Below are 23,320 nucleotides of genomic sequence, written 5' to 3' on the forward strand. Positions count from 1 at the left end.
AAGATGAAAATGGTGGATGATCAGGATTATGCAAAACTTCATTAGCTTTATGTCCCTTGAAAAGGCTGTGGAACTGTACTCACACTACTGCAGTTGCATGACAAGCTGGATGGGTACTGAACCACCTGAAGGACCTGCTGGATTTGCCTTTTCCTGTCATAGTTACTTCAACAGTACACATCTGCCTGCCAAACTGTGGATGCCAAACATCTACAGAGATACCTGCATAGCTGGGAGCAACACTAAAACACAGTAGCAGAGGCATGGTCACTATCTGAGTCAAATCCTGAGCTTAAACAATCCTCTGCTCCACTCTTCTGTATTGCAGCCAGGTGAAGCAGAGCACCAGTGCTCCTATGAGAGCCCACCTGGGGCACTGCATTCAGCTCCAGGGCCCCCAGCACAAGGAAGGTGTTGACCTGCTGGAACAAGTCCAGAGGAGGCCACTGAGTTGACCACAGGGCTGGAGCTCCTCTCCTGTGCAAACTGTTGAGAGAGTTGGGGTTGTTCAGCTTGGAGAGGGGGCTGGGTAAGCCTTGGGGCACTTTCATGCACCTAAAAGAGGCCTGTGAGAGAGTGGGAGAAGGACATTTTCCAAGGGCATGCAGGGATAGGACAATGGAGAAGGGCTTTAAGTTGAAGGAGGGCAGGTTTACAGTAGATATTAGGGAGAAATTCTTTGCAGTGAGGCACTGGAACATGTTGCCCAGAGGGTTTGTGGACTCCCCATCCCTGGGAATGTTCAAGGCCAGGCTGGATATAACCTGGTCTATTGGAACAAGTCCCTGCCCGTGGCAGGGGAGGTTCCAACTCCATCCAATCTATGGTTCTTTGAAGAGATAAACATTTTGAGAATAGGTTAGAAAGGAGCTGATTGTTGGTGTGTGCTGGAACAGTGTGGATAAGCAGCTGGTTTTCCCTGGTAAATACCCAACCCTTGCTAGTGTTTACCTGTAAAAACCTCAATTACATGCTATATTTCTGAATTTCATGTAGTGTAGCTAAAATTGTTCTGTTTGTCTGGAAATAGCTTACATCTCAACCAATAGTTACATATAATCAATAACTACATTGTAGATAACTGTGTTTAGATCTTCCTCTGTTTCTCAAGATCAAGAAAGGGAAACATTTTAAGCAGAAAATCTCAGTCCTCCACACAACAGTCTCATGAAGTCTGAACTCCTCTATTTTATTAGTCAGTGTATTATAGGCACAAAGTGTTTGTTCAAGATATCCCACTACAGAGTTTGGAATTTGCTCTGTGTTTACAAAGACCACACACTCAGTGGTTCTTACAGCACTAGGATTGCAGAATCCAGGGAGTATGGATACTGTTGTGAGAGCCAATGCTTTGACACTGAAGCCTTAACCAGAGAATGTCCAAAGCTGATCCTGCGAGTCCCTGCAGCCTGAGGTGAGCAGCCAAGCTTTTCAGCAGAAAGCTGTAACTGATCCAGACCTTGTGTGGCTCAGATCCAGAGGAGAGAGGGTAACATGCACTCATTATTTGGCTACATTCACTTTACTTTGTTCTGATCTGGAAGGATGATGCTAAATGCTTCAAAATTGTGTGGGAAAGAAAAGTTAATAGGGAAAAATATTCTATATTGTATTCAGAGAAAATGTTTCAACTACTCAAAAATATTGAATTTTTTTGTAACATAAAATGCCAGTTCAATCAAATACAAAATAAATAGCTATTTCAAAGTGAAATTATTAAATGTTTCATTCTGAAACATTTAGATGGAAAACTTTTACAAATTTTGGTATTATCAACACAGTTTCAAAAATATTCATTAGAACATTTTCCAGTGGAAATCTATTCCATATTAAGATTTTATTCTGACTAAAATTTACAGCTGAGCTGTTATATTGCTGGAAGTAGATGTTAACAACGCTTGATCAATATTTCATCAGCAGCTCTTTCAGGACTCTGAGCTGCCTGAGGGGAAAAAAATACAAACCCAAAAAACCTCCAAATTTCCTGTGAAATGTTCATATGTCACAGTTGTCAAACTGGCAACAGCAACACCAGCATATATTTGGAAAGATGGACTTTTTTTGTTTAAAGAGAACTCTTAATTCCAAAAAAATATTATAAAATCATTCCAGACTACAGGGGGAGAAGTAACTTCCCCTATGACCTGCTTCGTGAGCCCAGATTGTCCACATGTGTAGCCCCACCTGATAATATTCATGTTCAATGGTTTACAGATCATAACCAAAAAAGAAAATGGAGACTAACTGTTTGAATAGCAGCTGCTAAGGAGAATATTCATTAATTTAGATCGCAGCTCAACAATGTGGTTCAGAAAACTTAGTATAACAGTTGGAAACACATTGAAAATTGTTTAAATTTTTCCTTGTTTTGAATCTTGGCAAATATATCCATAGAAAAAAGACTGATGGATGATTGCATAGACATTGAATGCATGCCACTGGTGAATAATAGCATATATAGTGGACACTGATTCCAAAAGAAATTTTAATGTGTTGAGCTATCAAATTATATTTTGGCAAAAAACTTGGTAGTTAGCATTGTATTTTGTGGTCAAATGATGTCAGCCTCTGTGGACTAGCTGGGTCTACAGAATGAAGAATTAAGGACTTCCTATCAAAAACACTCTTTCCCTGTGGATAGTCAGGTAACTGGAATGTTATCAAAATCACTGCAGTCATCTCATCTTTTCCAGATACAGCTGGGGTAAGAGATGGCCACTGCTGCAAACAGAGCAGGAGTACTTTTCAAAATGCATTTAATCCCTTGAGTACACCTAGAAATGGAGGGGGAAATAGAAAAAGCATTTCTTACCTCAGCTATATATTCAACAGTTAAATGAACAAGCAGCCTCATTTGGACTACCCTGTATTTCTGGGCAGCTTGCAAGTTTGCACTATCAGGAATATATTCTTGAACTAACTAAGAAAGCACTGCCTTGTGGAAATGACATCTCCATATGAAAGAAATTATTGCAGCTACCTGGGAAAATGCACAGAAAGGACCTTCCTGGCAAATCTTTTCATTTGGCAATCCAGGCTCCCATAGAAAGACAAACCACAATGAAATCTAATAGTAGTGTCCAGTACAAATGGTTTTCATTCTGTTCATTTCTTTCCATGCCAAAGACCCTCCCAAACCATTTCTGCTACTGTAACAGGAGGATACACAACATGCAAACCCTCCAGATGTGTTTGAGAGTTGCTGAGGAGTAAAGCAGATGCTGCTCCACCACCATTTCCCCCAGGACCCCACATACCACAATCATTTTTAGAATGAGTTTTCAGTCAGCGTCCTGTTGCGTCTTGACACTGAGGACCCAGGAGGAGCAGTTCATTCCAGTGGGAATGTTTACTGTGTCTTGAGGATGTCCCAGCTGAAATGGTTTAACTATCTACTTCCAGCATCCCTTCATCAAAGTCAATCTGAAAAAGCTCACGTGGCTCCCTGTGGAACCCCTCATGATGGGAACATGGTTGAATGTGCCTAATTTGCCTAATGGCTGCCCCCAGGCCTGCCCCTGCTCCTGTGCTCCCTGTGCCCTTGCTTCATTCTGCCACTGCCTCCGGGCTTATCACCCATCTCATCAATCTCCTCTTGCTCACATCTCTGTGTGTTTTCCATGTTGCCATGTGTTCTTGGGAGCTTTGGCTTGGCACAGCAAGTAATCTTGTGTGCTGTTGATTTTTTATTATTATTATTATTAGAAAGAAATTCTGCAGGTACAAAGAGGTTCCCAAATCTTGGTAGCATAAAGGAGTGAACAAAGAGAGAGCTTTTTTTGGGTGGAAAAAAGCTATTGATGCAACCTAATAAAATTTGGCATCAAATTTCATAATTCAAAACTGCTATCAAATCAGGCTCAAAGGACTCAGGAAAATAATAAATCCCTTCAGAGTACTGAATTCAAAGTTAATCACATATTTCTTAGAAATAAGTTATTAGAAGAAATGTTGCCTTAATCAGGCTGAGATGAATTATCACCCCTGCCATTCAACAGCGCTGTCAAACAGCTCTTGTAAAGGCCTAGGGTAATATCCAGCAGATGTGGTAGACTGACCCTTGTAAATCATCTTCTTCCTACCATAAGGGTAGCCTTAGCAGTACTGATAACAAAGTGGGACTCATTGAAATCTGCTCTAGAATTAGAAAGGAAATGTGAGTTTGGGGGTGTTTTTCCCTGTCTTAAGTAAGATGGAGAACTAATTTTTCTTTTATTTCCATTCACAATAAATGGAGTGTGACTCAGAATAGTTGGGAACACCTGCATGAACTAAAAAGCTAGATACCTGTTAGGAACTTGAGTGAAAAAGAAAGGAAGTCTTTCTAAGTGTCAGCTTCATGTGTCTCTGGAGTACTTCTTGCTTTGTCTCATATAAAAGTCATAGGAGGGAATTGATAATTTCAAGCTCAATCCCTCTCAGTGACAACAAGCAGAGTCAAAATATGAATCTGTGCACCCTCAGGAGAGAAGTCCCTTTCTCATAGAGTGGAGGTTGAAGAGTTCCAGATGTCCTCCAGGTTATAGGTGGAGGTAGTGAATGTAAATCATGCCTTTCTTTTCAACCCCTGTGGGTTTGGCTGGAGATGACAATGCCCTTGCTATTTTACACTTCAGATATTTAGCAATGCTTCTCACACTGAGAAGGAGTTTTAAATCAGCAATTTAAAAGCCTACAAGAAAAAAGGCTAATACCCATGTTATTCTTAATTAATAAGCTAAAGCAATTGTGTATAACTAAATCAGAGCCTTGAGTGTGAATTTTGCAGAAGTTATGAAGTGATGATTAATCCCTAAATGAGGATTCCTCACCTCTTCTTTAAAATCAGAGATTGTTTTCCCTCTTACCAGAGGAAAAATCTTTTTAAAATTATGTTTGCCAGATCCTACTGGCAAATATTCTAGCTGGTAAAGACAAAAACTATTGTGCTATTAATGCATCAAAATTAATTATGCCAGTATAACTGGTTATCTTTGGCACAAGTACAGAGCTTGAGGGACCAGACATGGCACTGCCCTCTTTGTTACCATGGTAGACAATTATGAAAGGAGTACAGATCTGGACTTGCATAACTCAAAGCAGCTCTGACCAGATTGTAAATTTCCAGGTTAAGAGTAAAAGAAATATACCTTTCTCAAAAGCTGTTGTTTAGGACCCAGAAGGAATCTGACCCACTTACAGGGGAAAAAAATTACAGTTGAAAGAGATATGATCAATGTTGTACTACAAAGGAATTTTCACAAACCACCCTGAAATTCACTTGATGTGCACTTACCCTGATTCAAGGTGGTAAAATAACCTAAGTATGGCACAAGATTGGTGTTTTTAGCTTGAGCTTCTCTGGCCATATCTTCTATATTTGGGGTTGAATATGCAAGCAAAATAGCGAGCTGCTTCTGTGAGACTGCAGGAAACTGCTCAGCCTGGTTAGGATGGGGTGGTCTGGGTAAGATGGTATTTGTTGCTTTAGACAGCTGCTTTTCTTGAAATTGAAGCTTGGTCAAATTGTGATCACTTACAGGTACAGCAAGGTAAACAAATAACATCTGGGATGTGGAAATACCTTTTCTGCTTGCCAAGGATGAAAAGCACCTCTTTTGATAATCCCATGGGTGTAAGGCTGCAGAAACTTTGTCACCAAGCGTCAAGCAACAATGAGCCTGATACATAAAGAATATCAGCAAAATAGTCAGGCTTTGTATCTCCTGATTACAAAGGAACTTCTTCAAACCTATCTGCAGAGCAGCCTGCAGTCAGTAGCAGCAGCACACGTGAACCAAGCAGTGTGCTCTTTGGGTGTGCCAGATGTAAGCAAGTGGTGATTTATGTGTGCAAATGCCTCTAGGAATACGTGCACATGAGCTCAGGGAATTCAACACAAGAGCTTTTGAAAACTTGAATTCTGAGTTGCTTCCCACATTGTTTGTTCTTTTGCATTAGAACAGGGTCTGCTTCTGAAAAGATACAGAGTGGAACTTCACAAGAAGCGGAGGGGATAAAAGTTTTAGCTCAGTAACAAATCGAGGTGAATGCTAGTGAATCATCTGCTAAGTTTTGAGGGCAGATAGCTGGACAAGAAATTCCAAAACATTCTTTTAACACCACAAAAATGTTTCTAATATCTGACCATAACTATAGGGCTCAAAAGCAGAAACTGGGAAGATGGGAGCAGTTCACTTTCTCAGAATTTAACTTCCAAACACAGCTGCTAAGACCAGTTTGTAAACTTTTAACCTGTCTCTAGTAACAGCAGTTGCACATCTGTCACCTCTGTAGGGGAATTGAGTGCTGAAAGAAACAACTGCATGTGCATTGGTAGGGAGGCAAGAACACTCCAGTAATGCTGGTATTGAAGGTCCTTTGAGGATTCTGACCAGGTGGCCTCCAGGTCTCTAGGACAGAGAAAATGGACTTGAATGCTGCAGTGATTCAGGATGCTTGGAGAGCTTCTCTGTATTTTAGCTTAGTGATAGATGCTGTTTCAAGCCACAGGGAAGACATGTGGGTATATCTGATAGTGAGTAAAGCATTACACAGCTCCCAGAGGCTGTGATACTTTCCCATCATACTTTGTTCAACCCATAAAAGCTATGCCAGTTATGTGTCATCAATTCTAATTTCCCCTCTTCATTCTTTTGTGTTATTGTATAATACAGCTCTAAGAGGCCAGAATTATTCTCTCTAAGAGGCCAGAATTATTCTCTCTTCAGCATTTGTAGCTGAATACAACCTCTGAATTACACCAATTATTCTGCTGATCTGCTTCCTGACTTATTATCTCAGAAAGTAGCTATGGTCAGCAACAAGAAAAAAATGAAACTAGCAGCCATAGAGTATCTTCTGTTCAACTCTGAGGGTTGAAGCTTGTAGCTATGATGATCTTAGAGTCCAGAACAAGTGCTACTGCTGTGAGTCTTGTGTTCTCTTGCACTTTTGCTTTCCTAAGATTGTTGTGAGCCAATCCAGCTCAATAAGCTAAACTAAATTAAAATAAATCAATTAAAATAAATTTTAAAAAAGTTTAAATGAAACCATTTTTTCCAGGTGTAGTGAGCTGAATTGTCTGTGAAAAGAGTTTGGCAAATTCCATCACGAGGGCAAGGTGGGATGAGTCTGGGAGCAGAAGATAAGGAGGGAGCAAAGGGTCATAGGCTGAAGTGGAGCAGGGCTTCCCCCTTTTGGGAGCAGCAGGCTATTAGATCATCCTGATATCTTATCTTTCTGCTAATTAGTCACTGCTGAAACTGGGGGTGTCCTGACAAAACCTTCGTTGCTATTGTTGCTACCCTTATGACACAGAGGAAACATGACTTGTTTCTCATAATTTCCTTCATGTAAGCAGTGAGTAGAAATTCCAGGGTCTCTGTACTCCAGGCACAGGCACAAACAGTGACTACTCAACAGCTTTTGCTGCCTGAGGAGAATGCTGTTCTGGAAAATAAGAGTGCTGTTGACTCTGAAAGTGGCTACAAAGAGCAAGATGTAATGCTCATGTGAAAACATGAACTGAGAAACCCCGAGGACAGGAACCATCTCTCTCAATATATGTTGTCCTCTTAAGGTCACTTAGTTAAGGTCAGGGCAGCAACATTTGATGATATGTTTGTGCCAAAAAGTCATATGCAATCCAATTCAGCCATAAAAACTGCTAATGATGCAGTAGAAGCCATATTTCACTGCAGGTTTTCCCACTGTGACACCACAAGAAACATCTTCACAGTATGGCATATGAAATATAGGCTGAGATTCATATGTGCCTCAGAGTGATGCCGAATTCTAGGTTTTGTGAAAGGTAGCCACACTGTGGAATGGCTCACAGTGCAAAGTGAAAGTCTGCATCCAAAACTTCTAGCAGTTCACATGCAGCCCATACCAATCTCTCACTTCCGGTCCATAATTTGTCATACACTTATACATGGTTATATACATATTTCAAGTCCAGACTGGTCTCAGAACACATACAAGAGCATGCCAAGAAGGAATTGAAGCAGAGAACATAGAATTTCACATTAGAGTGAAGTAGCTGTGAATGAACTCACCAAGTGCTCTATGTATTTGCACAATGTAAAATCATTAGTTACTTGATTTGTGTACAGGTGCTCAGATTGTGTATGTGGAATGCCAGCAGTTGATTTACTGAAAACATTAAAAAATACTTTACAATTTCCATGTAAGTTCACCATAAAGAATGCTCCCAAGCTTGCCTATACATGTTAATTATTTTCAGTGAGCACTCTAAAGTCTGTACACAATAACCTATTGGCAATATCTGTGGAGCATCAATTTCATTCACCTCTCCTCAAGAAGCTCGTTCATCTTTTGCAGAGAGCCTTAGATAAAAGACTCGTCATCTGTGTAAAATATTATTATTGTTGTTGTTGTTAGGCTAGTGTTTTCAGAGGGTTTTATTGGAACCTGACGTCCTGCCAAAAGTAACACCCTGGGAGTCTTTCAACAATTGTTCCTGGGTGTTCTGTAGATTACTGCTGTTTTCTCATACACTGTCCCTGGGAATTACATTCTCAGATTAGAAAAATGTCCATCTTCTTCTCTCAGAGAAGAACTGCTGTTCTGGCTCTATATTAAAGGATTAGGATAGTGTTTATTTCTGGTGACTTATTATTCAGGTTGTGTTTTGTTTTCTCATTAACCCCTTTGCAAAAGAGGGTGTGAATGATCTTGTAGCATGATGCTTTGCATAGCTGAGAATGGCCAGTTAAAGGAGGACTGGTAGAAAATTGGACCCAGACATTCAGTCAGCAGCTTTCAGAGACAACCCTGCAGAGACAAAGAACCTTTAAAAGCTAACTTTATAATGAGGAGCTGCAGTACAGCATGGCAGAAATGAAAGGGAGGCCCAAATCCCCTTAGTGACAATTGTGTTTTTCAGAGATCTCCTAAGTAAATGTTGCTTTGAGAGACCTTTGGAAAAGGGTGTAGCAAAGGAGGCCTTCCTCAGTAGGAGATTCCATCTCAGTAGGAGATTCAGTCTCAGTAGGAGACTGTACTGGAGAAGCAAATACCTCAGAGCCAGAATAGGAATGGGAGGAGATTAAAGTAGAACAACCATTTCTATGGCAATTGAATGCCCAGATTCTGCAAACACAGCCTTGTTCTGAAAAAAACATTCACATTCAGACACTGAACATGTTAAGTTTTTGGAGTTGGAAAACAAAATTTTGCAGGAACTGGAGTTTCTTATGATTCCTTTCTCACTGTACCTAGAGTTTATCCTGTAGTTTCTCCTTTCAAGATGGCCAAGAGATATAAGAAGTGGGAACCACTGGTGCAGAACAAATGCCCTGGATTTCAAGTGGTGTTCACTCAGTAAGCATTGTGTACCAAATCTGGATTCTTGTAACGGGATAGCCAAAAGCTTTGTCCAAATGAACTCCTGAATGTTGGAAGAGGGATAAAAGAGTTGGGGAAGAGGAAGAAAAATCCTGGACCACGTAGGATAGACTGGGTACTGGATGACTGTGCTTGAAGGGCAGTTGTAGTGGTCCTTACTTGGCATGGGCTTAGACAAATGGCTCATATTAGCTCCCAGTTTTAGTTACACATTGAAACATTTGCAATACCTAGCATGAAATGATTGAGGAGTTTATCCCTATAGTTTATTCACTCCTGATCACACCCTTCCCTTCTGGGTTTCTGCCTCCCCCAGCAGAGTTCACCCCTGTTGGAGCAACTCAGCTGTACTGTCAAAAGATTGTGCAGTAGTCCTGGGGTTTTGTGGTGCCTTTCTGTGCACTCACTACAGTCTTTTGTCATTTTTATTTCCTGAAAAAAAAAAAAAAAAACTAAATAAAACCCAAAAAATAAAAATTCCAGTTTGCCTCTTTTTTTCTTATTCATGAATTTTCATATTCTGTTTGGACACCCTGATACTGTGTTTGATTCTGCTGCTAGCATGACCAGATAAAGCAGGCAAAATAAACTTTTTTGCACTCATTAATATGATTACCATGACCAGTGACTTTTAATATATATTTATCTCTATCTGACAGGGGATTTTATTAATATTTAGTGAAATCATTGTAATTGTTCTCTCCAGTTTTTGACCCTGGCACCAAAAAGTTTTGTTTTCTTGGGCCTCTTGAAGACCTTTTACCTTGTAATCCATCCTCTGCCCTCCCTACATCATCTCAATGCCTCAGCTCCTGCAGCACTCAAGTACGGAATGTGAATTTCCCTCTGCTCACAGGTATCAACATGTCAGCATTGACTGTGTATGTAACGTGTGTGCCTTGGGCAAAAGGCAGACAGAATGCTGCTTTGTAACAGATACAATATACCCACAATTTTAGGTCCCCAATATATCAACTGCAGCCCAACAAAGAGGAGTCAGAGAGTCCTATCTGTCCTTCACAATGCACCAAAAGGAGAAGAGGGCCTTTAAAGCCCACAGATCTTTCCATATAAAGATTGTGATCAGTAAATCACAGCCTTCTCTTAGCCTGTGAATTTGGCTGATCCTGACACAAACTTCCCACAAGTATGGCTCTCATTTCTGCTGAATCAGCATCACAATTACGCCCACTGAGCAGATGATAACAGAGAGAAGCACTTTGTCAGTGTGCAGGGTACAAATGTATCATGTGTATGGAATTGTATCATCTGTATGGAATTGACTGATACAGCTGGAGGAGTTACTTGGCCAGATACTGTCCCTCAGTTCTCAGAGAGGTCAAGAGCAGGCCAGAGACAGTGTCTTTTGATTTAGGGATAGCCACTGGGAGCAGCATCTGCCAGCCATATCTTCATCTCTATATACCCACAATGTACCCCATAAACAGATTTATCACTCCATGAATGTGCATCTTTAATGTACAGGGCTTGTGGTAAAGCTCAGGGCTACTTGCTCTTGCATAACTCTTTTGAGGTTTGGTTGGCTGAACTTTACTTTTCATAAGTCATTTGATAATATGTAAAACAAAAAAATGGGAGGAATATAAAAATTATATTAGGTACACCAATAACAGACTGACTGGGCTCCTAGCTGAGAAACAAGTTCTCATCAGATAGGAAAACACAGGGAGGGGAACAAAGGAAGAAAAAAAATTGCTTTTGGATCAGAATAAAGAGGAATGTGTTGTTATAATTTGCAGCCACAGAGTGATGCACTTTTTTTTAGCCATTCTTTGCTGTTGACAATGACATGGACACCTTTCTCATCATCTGGCAAGTGTCTGAGTCAGCTGCTCCCACAGGAGAGAAAATGTTCCTGTTTGTGGGGTGTGTGAGTGAGGCAAGAGAAAACACTCTGGGATGGCCCTGCTTCACCCTGGCCCTAAACACCTGAGTTCACAGCATGCTGGCCCACAGCCAAGTCCCAAGCCCGTTCCCCTTCCCAGAGAGGAACCTGCAAGGGAACTGCCACTTTGCCATGGCCCAGAAATCTGAACACTGTAAGACTGACCCTGTTCAGTAACTCAGGGTGATGGCTGGAGACTCATGGTTGAAGGCAGTGCAGAGGGGTTTGGAAATGAATCAGAGACTCCTCAACTCCACATCACTAACCAAAAGCCAATCTAATTAAGTAGCCACCAAGACGTGTTGCCTTCTGTTCTTGAATTGCTTGTCTGAGCCTGGTCCTGAGTTAAAATCTCTACACAAGGATACAGATATACAGTGTGTCTGTTATCTCCTTTTTTTATGGTCTCAGCAAAATAATTTGGCATAAGATCAGCTCAGGGATGAAACACACCTCTTGCTATATGTAGTGGCTCAGACTAGGAGGACGTGGGGTGCCCCACCTTCCATGGTTTCTGGGGACAGAGACCTCTGGGACTCTGTTCTCTGTATCTGTTCCCCCCATTTGCCTTTCTAGCATTTGTAGTCTGTGATTTTATGGAACAAACCCCACTGGAGCTCTCGTCTGGGGCTGTGCTCCCCTTTTTTTCCTTCTCCTTCATGATTTGCTCCCTGTACTTATTCAGTGAGGTTTTGGTGTGTTTGTTTTGGTGTGGGTTTTCTTCTTCTTCTTCTCCTCCTCCTCCTTCTTCTTCTTCTTCTTCTTCTTCTTCTTCTTCTTCTTCTTCTTCTTCTTCTCCTTCTTTCTTCTTCTTCTTCTTCTCCTTCTTCTTCTTCTTTCTTCTTCTTCTTCTTCTCCTTCTTCTTCTTCTTCTTCTTCTTCTCCTTCTTCTCCTTCTTCTCCTTCTTCTTGTTCTTTTTGTTAGCTTTTTTAATTTTGGTGGGCCCATGTCTCTATCACCTGATATCTGTGTAGCTGTACCTGGATGTGAGTAGTTTTCTCCCTCCAACTCCATTGCACCCTGACTCCTCACAGGAGAAGGAGGTAAGAGGGGCTTTTATTGTACCAGCGGACTTTGCTCATCCCTCTCTGGGTCTGAACAGGCCAGCATTATTTCACAAGTGCTAAATCCATTCACAATGGTTTTAAATGGTTGAGCTGCTGAGCCAGCTGAACAGCAAACACCAGCAGGGAAACCACATTTCGTGAGCGCTTCAGATTCCTTCAGACTGTACGTGGAGCCATTAAGAGCAAAGTAAAAGCCCTTTGACACAACTCCCTTCGGCAACTTTTTCACAACCACATGCCAAAAAATGGGGGCTGGCTAAGGAATTGGGCCAGAGTCAACTCCCAAGAATCTAGCACGTGAGGATGGAGTTCAAATCTGTTTTGATTAAAACAAAACAGCAACACGGTATATTTTCTTGTAGCGTGTCAATCCTTGGCTGAATGTCTCCCTGAGCAGTGTGGATTGCCAGTCAAGGTATCACCATGGGCAAAAGATGAGAAAAATCCCAGGTGCCAATGTTATGTAGGAATAGTTTTTAATATATTTGTATCTGTTAACTGTTTCCCTCATTTTTTACAACTAAGTGAAGAAGAACCCAGATTGTATGTGTTCTCTTCTGATTATCATAGAATAAGTAGATCTTCAGCTAACATAACCAGCTAAGAAATATTCAAGAATTCAAGCAATTATCCCATTGCAGTAAGACAGATGAAGGCCTGCATAAAGGAGCTGCTATTTCTGTCTCTGTCCAGACATATTCCTGAAACAAGTTCTTTCACAATGATCTGGGTTAGTTTAGACACTCAGTTATGGAGGTTTCCTAGCCCAGACAGTCTTGACAGAGTGATTACTTTGAGCATTGCATTGAGGCAGCAATAATAATTGATGGTGGTCATGAGGAAGGATGAACCTCCCTGTTCCAGCTCCAGTCAGCAAAAACTGTGTGGCCACAGCCTGAAATCACACAGGAACATGCAGCAGCATTTCATCTTGAATCAGCCAGAAGGAGGTGCAAAGTTCAAGTTGAAAAGTTGCATCAAGAACTTCTATGGTCATTCTGAGTCAGAATTTCTGTTTAATGTATTTCAGCTTGTTTCACTTTTGGCTTTGGGGTTTTGTCCTACACCAGCGTGGTTGAGTGACTCATTCCAGCAAGAAAGAGGTGCAAACACAGCTGTGTGCCTGAACTTTTAAAAGTGTGTCAAAAATTATTTCCAGTGGATGTTGAAGTTAACATTCAGAAGGGAAAGGAATTATGCATGGTATCTTATTGACAGCTTCAGTTAATGCTCTTCTTTACACAGTGTGAAGTAACAGAGTGTTCTCTGGTGACTAAAAAAATTGTCAATGATTCCTTCAAGAACTGATGAGATTAAGAATTTAACCTGTGAGAACAAAGATGAAACCAAATGCTGCTCTGTGGCAATTCACCCATCCAGAGGTGCTCAGTCTTACCTTCCTCCTCCTGTCACCTTCTACTGGTGTGCCCTTGGGTGCATCAGTGCTCATTTAACCATCTGTCTTGACTTAATATCTGTAAAATAGGCAGGAAAACACCTCTTGTTCCATGTGGAGATTGTGAATTAAATTCATTGATATTCACAGCAGTCTTGGAAAAGTTGGGACAGAAGAACTTGGTTCTCACACATGTCCTGGGAGAGTATTTCTGTGCTGTTATTTTCTGCAGAAACACTCCTTCAGTAAAACACAGGTTACAGAAGAATGGTTGGCCACCCTTTGGGTCTTGTTAGATTGGTAGGAGCAGTTATTTTTCTCACATAATCAAGGTCTGTGGTGAATTTGGGCCTTCTTTTAAATCTCACAAAATATTATTCAGTTATGTGACTGCAAAAGAGAAAACTCCTGCAAATATGCATAAATATTAGGGAAAATAATAAAGAAAAAACCAAGAGAGCATGAACAAGCCACAAACCAAAACATGATCTCATTTTCCTGTTCTTATTTCTCTAAACCTGCCAACAGGATTCCCCCAGAATTTCCAGCACTCACTGAACCTTGACCCAAGCAGCTTAATGAGAAATTTCTTCCCCAAGGGTTATTTTGGATAGAAAGTTCTAAGATCCTGTGTATAATGGTTTTCACAGCTGTAATTACAGAGTCACATATCTGATTCATGTAATTTGACAAGGAATTATAGCTTGGCTAGTTCAAAGGAGTGTGTCAAGGTGTATGGTAACTGGTGATGTGGATCTTGCAGCCTCCGCACTTGGGCCCTTCCATCATTTTGGTGTCCAGTTCAAATGTTTCTGTTATATGTTTGCATACCTGAGGCAGTCTAGATTACAGTAGTAAAGCTCATTTCTTGTATTGCCTTTCCTCAGAGACAGTTTTATAAACACTTGACTCACAAGCCAGGCATAGGGAAATGGCAGTGAAAAATGCCCGTTCACCCTGTACTTGGAGAAGCTCACACTTCTGTCTGGTGGTTATTGTATGCCTGAATGCCCATTTTTGGTTATCAGAAGAGAAACATAGCAAAATAATACAGATTTTACAGAAAGGGCTGAGAAATGATGACTTGGACTGGAAGCTTCCATTTCCAGTGGTAAGTGAGGGAAAATGTTGTACTTGTGTGTCAACTGGGAGCAGATAGAGAGAAGCAGGTGCATGGATCAGCTCTCAGGCACAGGCTGGAATGAAGGTGGAGAAGAGTAACTATTTGACAAAAGCTAGAAAAGTTCGATTTAGCTGTGTTTTAAGAGATATTTCATGTTGCAGAGATTCCCAGTCACAAAGATGTCTCAGTGGTTTACTGTTGGCCAGACAGGAGAGCTGTGTTGCCACCACCATAACCAGGATTATGGTTACTCACTACAAGCAGAACTCCTTGTGCACTTGAATCTGCAAGGTGCCCATGTGAGTGGGTGGATCTGTATCTCAGTGTGTGGAATGGCTGCACAGCAAGAGAGGATGCCCCTGAGGGCTGTGGCTGAGGAAGAGGTGGTGCAACAAGAGAAGTCATGCTGGCCAACGAGCAGGCGAGGTCAAGCTGCTGGAGCAGCACGGGAGTGGCAGGAGGCTTTGTCCTGGGATGGTTTGGTGTGGCTGCTGGCTGACCTTGCCCCCCAGACAGGGCACAGCCATGCTGACTGGCTGCCACTCTCAGTAGGTCATGGGTCCCTGAGCATCTCCTCAACCTCCCGTGCTGCACAGGTTCCATCTTGTCACACAGGTCCTGCTCCAGTTCACCTCCTTCCCATCCCCACCGGGAGAGCCTGTGTCTCCTGGGCCGTGCTCTCTCTCTGCTCTCCCTGCTTCAGTTGTACAGTCTTTACAAAGAAATCCTGCTATTTTAAATAAACTTTTATAGCAGTCAAGTTTTAGGGTTCTCATCCCTTACCTCAGGGTATGTGGCAGCACCCCCCGACCCAGGTCATTCCCTCCACCCCTCCCAGTTTTCTCTTTAGAAATGTCTGGGCTTCATCAGATTGCTTTTACAGAGCCCGTGTTTTGTCCCTCACCACTTTTAACATTTTAGTTGTGATCTAGGCTCTGGCTGTTCTGTGGTCATCAGACATGTCCAGTGCAGTGTGGGACCAGGCTCTCTCCCTCAGAAAGACTACTGCTTTTCTTTCACTGCCCCTCATATGGTGAAGTGTGAGGGTCCAGACCAAGCACTGCTATAAGAATGCTACAAGGGTATCTTTAACTCCACATGAGCTTCATTTTCCTGGATACTTTAAAACCCAAGATGAAAAATATTATCCCTGTGTTTGGGAAGGGCCAAAGCAAACATTCACCCCAAGTGGGAAAGCTGGCCATGTCCAGGTAGACCAGGCAGGAAAAACATAAAGGGAAGAGGGGAAATGTCACATCTGACAATGGAACCAAGAACTAATTAGTACTGATTGCAAGAATTAGTCTCCTTCTCCTCAGCATGCTCTGACCACTTTTGTCTGTGTTCTAGTGCGAGTGTTGCTGGTTTCTGGGACTAGCACAGGTGATGCTACACACACTTTCAGGTCCTGGCAGCTGGGGAAGAAAAGCATAGGGTCACTCTTGCTCCAAAGTCTTATAACCTATTTCATACCTGCCTTTTGACTAATTAGGGCACAATGAATCTCTGCCCAAGCCCTGTAAAGACTTTACTCTCAAGGAGCAGTCTGAAATCTTGCAGTCTGTGTGGGATCTACTAGTGAGAGCAATCATTGTTACTATTAGGGCCTTCCCTGCTTCTCCCACTGGCTACACCAAGGCCTGGACCTTCAGATTATTGGTTTGAAGTGAGGGGTAACTACCTCTGAAAGGAGATATTCTATTGTCTGTACATGCTGTCATGGCCACACGGTCCCAGCCACAGACAGGTGTGTGTTCTTCCCAGGAACCACTGCAGGACAGCAAACAATAACATTAACCCTGCCAAGAAGTGGCTAGTTTTCCTTGAATTTATATCTCTGAACCAGCTTTGCCTGAGTTCAAATGAATGGCATAGGTGATGGAGTGTAACCTTGGGAGTGGGATCCTGTTTGAAACCTCAAGTAACTGAGTCGGTTTAGTTAAAAAAACATCAAGCTCCTCAGACTCTTGATGACTGGGTTGCACACGATGTACAAAGATGTCACAGAAGTGGATTTTTCTTAAGCAATAAGATTTCTCTTTGAAAGGCTCTTTCTCAATGCATATTTTCACTATCCAGGCCCAAATTACAGAACCCAGATAATGCTACTGAAACTCACTGGGGCAGGCTATTGCTTTGTTGGCAATACGAGACTGCCACTGTTCCAGGAATGGCTAAGGAGAGGCGAGGTCCTGGAGCACTAGAGAGTACAAACTGTCTGTTGCTGCAGAAACAGGTGAATACATGCCTAAACCAGGAACTTGTAAGTACATCACAGCCTTGAAGCACAAGGTAAAGCCACAAAATACAAAAAAACTGAAAGTCTAGCTCAGCTGTGAACATACTCTCTGTGTGTTCAGATTTAGACTGAAAGTGGGATGTGAGAGATGGGATTTACTGTGGTAAGGGGGACTTTCCAATTGTTTTGTGGGCATTTTGGAAAAGTCCACACTGTTAGACCTGCAGCTAACTATTTATCTGCCTTTCTAAAGTCTGCCGGCTGTAGATCTAGTCAAAAACTGAGCACTGGAAGTAAACTATGCAATTACTTGAGGTATTTTTTTCCTTGCAAGTTACTTGTAAATCTGTCTTTATTTCCACAGATGTATTTTCCATTCAAGGTATTCATGAAGCAACTCCTGCCAAAAAAATTCGGTGTAGGGTCTGTTTTCCAGAACGATTATTTTAGCTGTTTACTCTTTTTACTTTTGAAGTATGAATGATTCCCTAAATGGTGAGGTATTACTTGTGCTTGTCATCCCAGAGGACTGTAATTTTTTTTTAATCCAAAGAGTAAAAAACTATAAAAAGAAAGACACAACATACAATATACGACCTCTTTTGCAGTATGAACACGGATGACATTTCATCCGGCACACATCCCTTAAGCACCCATTTGTACAGAACGTAACACCCCTGCAAGAAAACATAAAAATGTAAATCTAATAACACTCTGGAGCCTTTTAGTATCAGCCCCAATCTTTGCTCTGCTATATCCATTTGGGGCTCTAAAAGACCTAGCTGTGGCAATATGTGTGAGTTTCAGCTGTCCTCAGGGTTGTTCCTGGTTACTGCTGCTGTGCTGGGAGTGGTGGAATGATGTTGTCTCAATCACCCCCATTCAAAGTCTGGGGCATTGGCTTAAATCACCAATCATCAATGAAACAGGGTTGTGTTGAGATGTCAGATTGTGAGCTGCAGCAGCTGAGGTACACAGCTGAACAGATTTAATGGGTCTTTTGCTGCTGAAAAGAACTGTCCTGTATGGCTCCCTCCTCCCTTCTCCCCCCCGTAAATCTCTATGGAAGGGTTGGAGGTAAGTCGGAGGGCAATAGCATAAACAAGTACAAGCAAATCAGCCAGAGTGTTTCTATCAAAACCATACTTCTAATTTATAAACCTGTGTTTCCTGAAGTAAAAGGAAATTGGTGATGGGATCTTGTTGGATTGTTTTGTTTCTATCCCAAATGTGATTTTCAGACCCCAGCTATCTCAGGATGTACTCTGCTATACTTCACCAGGATACTGTCTGCCTGGTTTCTTGTCAGTGACAGGTGTTTAATAGAGGAAGGTGAAAGTTTCACTTGGAAGCCACAAATAAAAACATCTGAGGAGAAAAATGCATCATTCAGATTAAATAATGTCAAAGTTTTCTCTTTTAATAGAGAAATTAGTATTTTTAATTAAAATATTTTCATTCCAGTTTTATTTATTTTCTTAGCACTTGACTGGCTGGCATAAATCAGGTAAGGCTGCACAGCCTTGTGTCTTTTTTCTATTTCAGCACCATTTCCTTTTTGCATATCTCTCTGCACCGTTTGAGGTTTTGTTGGTCTTCCTAGAAGTCAGAATGGGAAAACAGACTCCTTGGAAACACACAGAATGAGAGAATTTTTGTAAGGGAGAAAGTGGATTGATGGGAGATACTTCTTGCTGTTAAAAAGCAGTCATAGGTGCCACTTACGGAGAGGTGGTGTTTAATTTCTCTAATGCAAGCTACCACTTGTAGTCTGGTCAGCAATTGTGCCATGGCCTGTAGGGAACTGAAAAGTTCCAGTATTTATTTTTATCCTGCTATTGGCTTATGGAATTTGAAGGTACCTTTTTTAGCTTGCATAACTGTAAATATTGTTACTGGACCTCCCGACCTCTTTTCTATGTTTGCTCACCCCAATATTTGACCTTCTAACCTGCCCCAGGAGATGGCAAATTCCGCAGGCTGATGACAAGCTGGATATGGGACTCCTGTTACAGGCACTTTCAATTTTGCTGATTGAGCTCCTGTTCAAGCTTCAGAATAAGCAAAAAAAACACGTTGGGGACTGATCAGTTCTCCTTAGAGCCTTCTTAAATCTTGATTGCCTTTTCCTGCTGTCTCCTACATGAGGACAAAGGTCCATTGTTTTCATTTTAGTTACCTGCCTAGCCTGTCCATGTTGTGTAAGAAATGCTAGGAGGTACTGGCAACTGCTTCAGACACAGGACCCTCTGTCTATAAATAAAGATTCCTATTTCTGTATTGTATCATAGTCAACTTTCATGACTGTTCCTGCTACTCCATCCAGGAGCTCTTTGAGGAGGAGTGAGTCATGCATTACAGTGTGCAGTGCACATTCCCCGAGATCTTCGTAAACCCAAGATGGAAACTTCCAACAAGATACCTGCTCTGCATTTACTGCTCAGAGCAGGGACTCAAAAGAGGATTTTAAATGTACTTTCCACTGAAAAACACTTTTTTTTTTTTTTTCTCTGCCACTGACCACTCTTCCCCTTACCTCACACTTGTCAAGTCACATCATTTACCGGACTCTCTGCTTGTCTCAGCTATTGTCCTGAATCCTGATTCAGGACTCTGCCAACTGCACCAATTTGTCATGAACAAATGATTTGGGATTTACATCACTTCAGGAATCATCATCAAAGACATTTGTGAAAGTGATTTTAATACGATGTTGTAAAAATGGGACTTAAAATGTTTGATGGCAAACTTCAGTCTGTTACTATACAGCGCAATAATTTGAATAATGATTTGAAACTACCAAGGCACAAGTAAAAGTTACTAAGAAAAAACAACAGTTACTGACAAAAAAAAAAAAAAATCAGAGGTATCAGAACACAAGTCAAAGTTACCATACTACAGAGTTATGTGCAGTATCAATCACTTACCAGAGATCTGCTGCTGATAAAAGCTGTCTGCTTTGAGAAGCAGCCTTGAGGGTTGTCACAGTGCAAGGGGAAATCACTGCCCACCAGTCAGGCTGCTTAGCCAGGAGAGCTCAAGGTAGGTTCACTCAGGCCTTTATTTATAGAATAAAGTGGTTGGCTTGCAGTCAAATTATATGTGATAGTAAAGGTATGCATGAGACTCCTTGTGCCCACAACTTACTTTGTTCCTTGATAAATGAGTCTTGGAAAAGCTGGTCACTATTCATGTGTTAATCGCATGATTGGTGTTCCAAGCTCATGCCTCGATGCTCACTGGGTCAACTCTGCTTCTTTGTGGGTTTTCAGAAAGCAGATTGAAACCAGAGGAGCTCTTGGTTCATTTGCAGCTTATGCTTTTACATACTTTGGAGTCTGAACCAAACTAGATTTGTTCAGTTAAGGGATTTTATTTATTACACCAGTGGGTAACACTCCCTCTCCTGAAACTGTGTATTTCCTGATCATAAGCATGCCAGAGTTTGTGTGCATTCACCTGTGTTTTGTGCTGCCTGCTGGCTTCCCCATGAGGTGTCACAAGGAAATCTTAGCAGCATAGTTATTCTTGGGGCAGTTGGGTAGTGGTGCACAATCTACACCTCCCTGCTCTGGAAACAGATAGGATGTTCTTCTCAGTCTTGCAACTCAAGGAACCTTTGGCCTTCTGGACTTACTTATTTGAGTATTGTAAAGGCCAAAGATGCTGGTGATCAATTTTGGCTCTTCACTTAACCTCAAGGTGGGTTGAAAGAGAAAACCCTAAACCAAAGATTTTTCAGTGGTTTATAATATTTTTAATCAGTGAAGCTGATTTTTTTCATCTATTATACCTGGACTTTAAATTCATGATAGACCTGAAACTTTCCATTGAGTGGAGTGATTTAATACACGGGGATTTAATTTGACTTTTTATTTAGGATAATTTTCTTGTCCTCTCTTTATCATCAGTTCCTGGCTTAATGATGTCTGTATTTTTCCCTTTATTGTCTAGTTCTAGGAAAGACTAACATTTATATCTCCCTTAATAAAGACTTAATAAAGTACATTTTCACTCACTGTCATAGTTACCTGTGCATTTTCCTCACTAATTGTGTCTCTTATTGAGCATAGCTACTCCCAGGTCTTCAAAAGCTGCTCTGCACCTAGTATCTCACTGGAGATACATTCTGTAGGTTTGGGGAGTCTCAGTACTTCTTTCGAGTTAAGGAACATTGTCCTGATTATTTCCAGGGCACAAATCTTACAAATTTAATTTCTTTGCCATAGGCCAAAGACACAATAATTGTGAACCCAGGGAGTCTTCCCCACTGCCAAGTTTAAGGATGGTAAGACCATTTCAGACAGAAAAATCAGCTGCAAAGTTTGGACCCTTATGCCACCTACTCAGGGCTGGAAGCTGTGCCCTAGGCAATGCTTCATATTCTTCCCTTCACAGTTGTTTGAAGTGCAGATCTGGACTTGAACTTCTGAGGTTTGATGGGTGTTTGTGATCTGGGCTTTTGATTCCATTTCATCTCTTTTTTCCAGCCCTTGGGTAGTTGCCCTTTCTGAGAACACACGCTGCACACAAGAAACACCCTTCTTAAAAAACACAAACACTCAGAGTAGGAACACAGAGAACTGAAAGAGCTTCACCAAGAAGTTTTGTTTCTCTGTAAACCGTACATAGGAAACCTTGGCCTCTTCACTCCCTCAGTATTTGCTGTATTTATTTCTTTTTCTCCTCTCCAGATTGAGAGTACTTTCTGCCAAACACAGAAAGGCTTTGTGAGATGCGGGACAGATCAGACTTATGCAGCTTGTGGAGTATGTGCTGCCTCCTTCTGAGGGCTGAAGCATCTCTTCCTCCACTGCCCTTCCTTCCCTAAAAAGCATCTCTTTTTAGTAATAGCCCTCTTCTAACCCTTATTAAAAAAAAAAAAAAAAAAAAAAAAAAAAGGGGCTCATAACTGCTCTTGGCAGAACACAGCAGACATCCTGCCACTGGTTTTTCTTCAAAGGGGGACAGAGGAAAAAAGCAGAACTGAGTTTTCAAAGGAAATTTGCTGCCAAAGCTGAGGAGAAAATGATAGAAGCAGTGGATGTTTCCCCCGGACTGGGCTCTTCCCTCCCGCCTCCTCCTCTCATGGGTATTTCCCGAGGCAGACTCACGTGAGGATGGGTGCTGTCCCTTTCCGACGCCATCCTCCTGCCGCCAGCTCTCTGTCCCGAGCAGCCGGAGCGCTCTGTGCTCCTGCGGGCTCTCAGCGCCGGACCAGGGCGCAGCGGCTGGAACAGACCCGCTATTCATGTGCCGGCAGCCGCCCGCCTTGGCATGGCCCGGGGGGCGAGAGAGGGGGTGGCAGCCGATTCTTCATTGTACAGGCAGCCCTGGAACAAGTGCCCCTCTTAGACTTTCCATGACACTCGTCTTCATTACATGTCTGTGCTACCTCTGCGAGCCCAGCTGAGCCCCATGAGCTCACTCGGGCTGGACGTGGTGATGAAGCCAGTGTACCAAGAGGTTCCTGGCATGGGCTGAGAAGACGCAGCAACCATTCCAATCTCTTCCCTCCCTCTCTGCCTCCCTCCCCAGCACACAGCAGAATGTACAGATGAAAAACCAAGAGGAGAAGAAACGAAGCCCACAAAGTTGTGCCTGCTAGTCGCTGCTGCTGCTAAGATAGTGTTACATCTCAGAGAAAATTCACACTTTACTCTTTTAACAGTCCCTTCTTCTTCTTTTTCTCTCCAGCCAAAATGCTCTTTCTTTTCCCTCTCCAACATTTTTTTTAGTTGAATTTGATACGTCTGGTTTTAGCTGAAATGAAAACTTGCTTTTTGCTGAAGTTAAAAACAACTATGAATGATACTGGAATGGAAATGTGTGCAGCCAGAATCGTCACAGTGTAGAAAAACATGTTGTTATTATTATTAGGTGGGTTCCTCAGGCAGAAATATCAGCAATAATTCTCTAGATTTTAGAGAAAGTCCTACTTTGTGCTACTTGCAAATCAGGTAGGCATGTTTGGCTTTTGAAGGAGAATTTCTGTAGTTACAGTAGCATAGCAAATATATGGTAAGGAATATATTCTGTTTAAACAGTTCAGCCAAATGTGTGCTCCAGTTTGCCTAAAAGTGCTGACAAGTCTGTCAGTAGACGATCCTGTTGCATTGATACTTCCCAGCAAAAGGCCTCATTTTGCAGTGAAAATACTAGTGCTTAGTACTGCAAGTTCATTTCAAAATGCTGATGAATGTAACCTCTCTGCATTCCTCTTATACAGCTTTTTTT

The 23,320-nt window shown here is 41.8% G+C and overlaps 1 protein-coding gene across 4 annotated transcripts in view; it reads right to left on the reverse strand.

Moving 5' to 3' along the window:
* NINJ2 (ninjurin 2) overlaps positions 1-22,611 on the reverse strand; it is a 44,599-nt gene extending 21,988 nt beyond the window's left edge. The window contains exons 1-2 of one of the 4 annotated variants that reach the window (XM_077783287.2): positions 22,198-22,531; positions 13,722-13,800 (exon numbers count right to left, since the gene is read on the reverse strand). In XM_077783287.2, the coding sequence (XP_077639413.2) occupies positions 13,722-13,775 (54 nt within the window). In that variant the 5' untranslated portion in view covers positions 13,776-13,800; positions 22,198-22,531. Of the gene's footprint in view, positions 1-13,721; positions 13,801-22,197 lie in introns of all 4 variants that reach the window. The other 3 variants (XM_077783286.2, XM_021535067.4, XM_085569044.1) reach the window with 3 other exon arrangements.
* Between the last annotated feature and the right edge of the window lie 709 nt (positions 22,612-23,320).

Source organism: Lonchura striata, chromosome 1A (assembly GCF_050655825.1).
Source record: "Lonchura striata isolate lonStrDom1 chromosome 1A, ASM5065582v1, whole genome shotgun sequence".
Classification (NCBI taxonomy): Eukaryota; Metazoa; Chordata; class Aves; order Passeriformes; family Estrildidae; genus Lonchura; species Lonchura striata.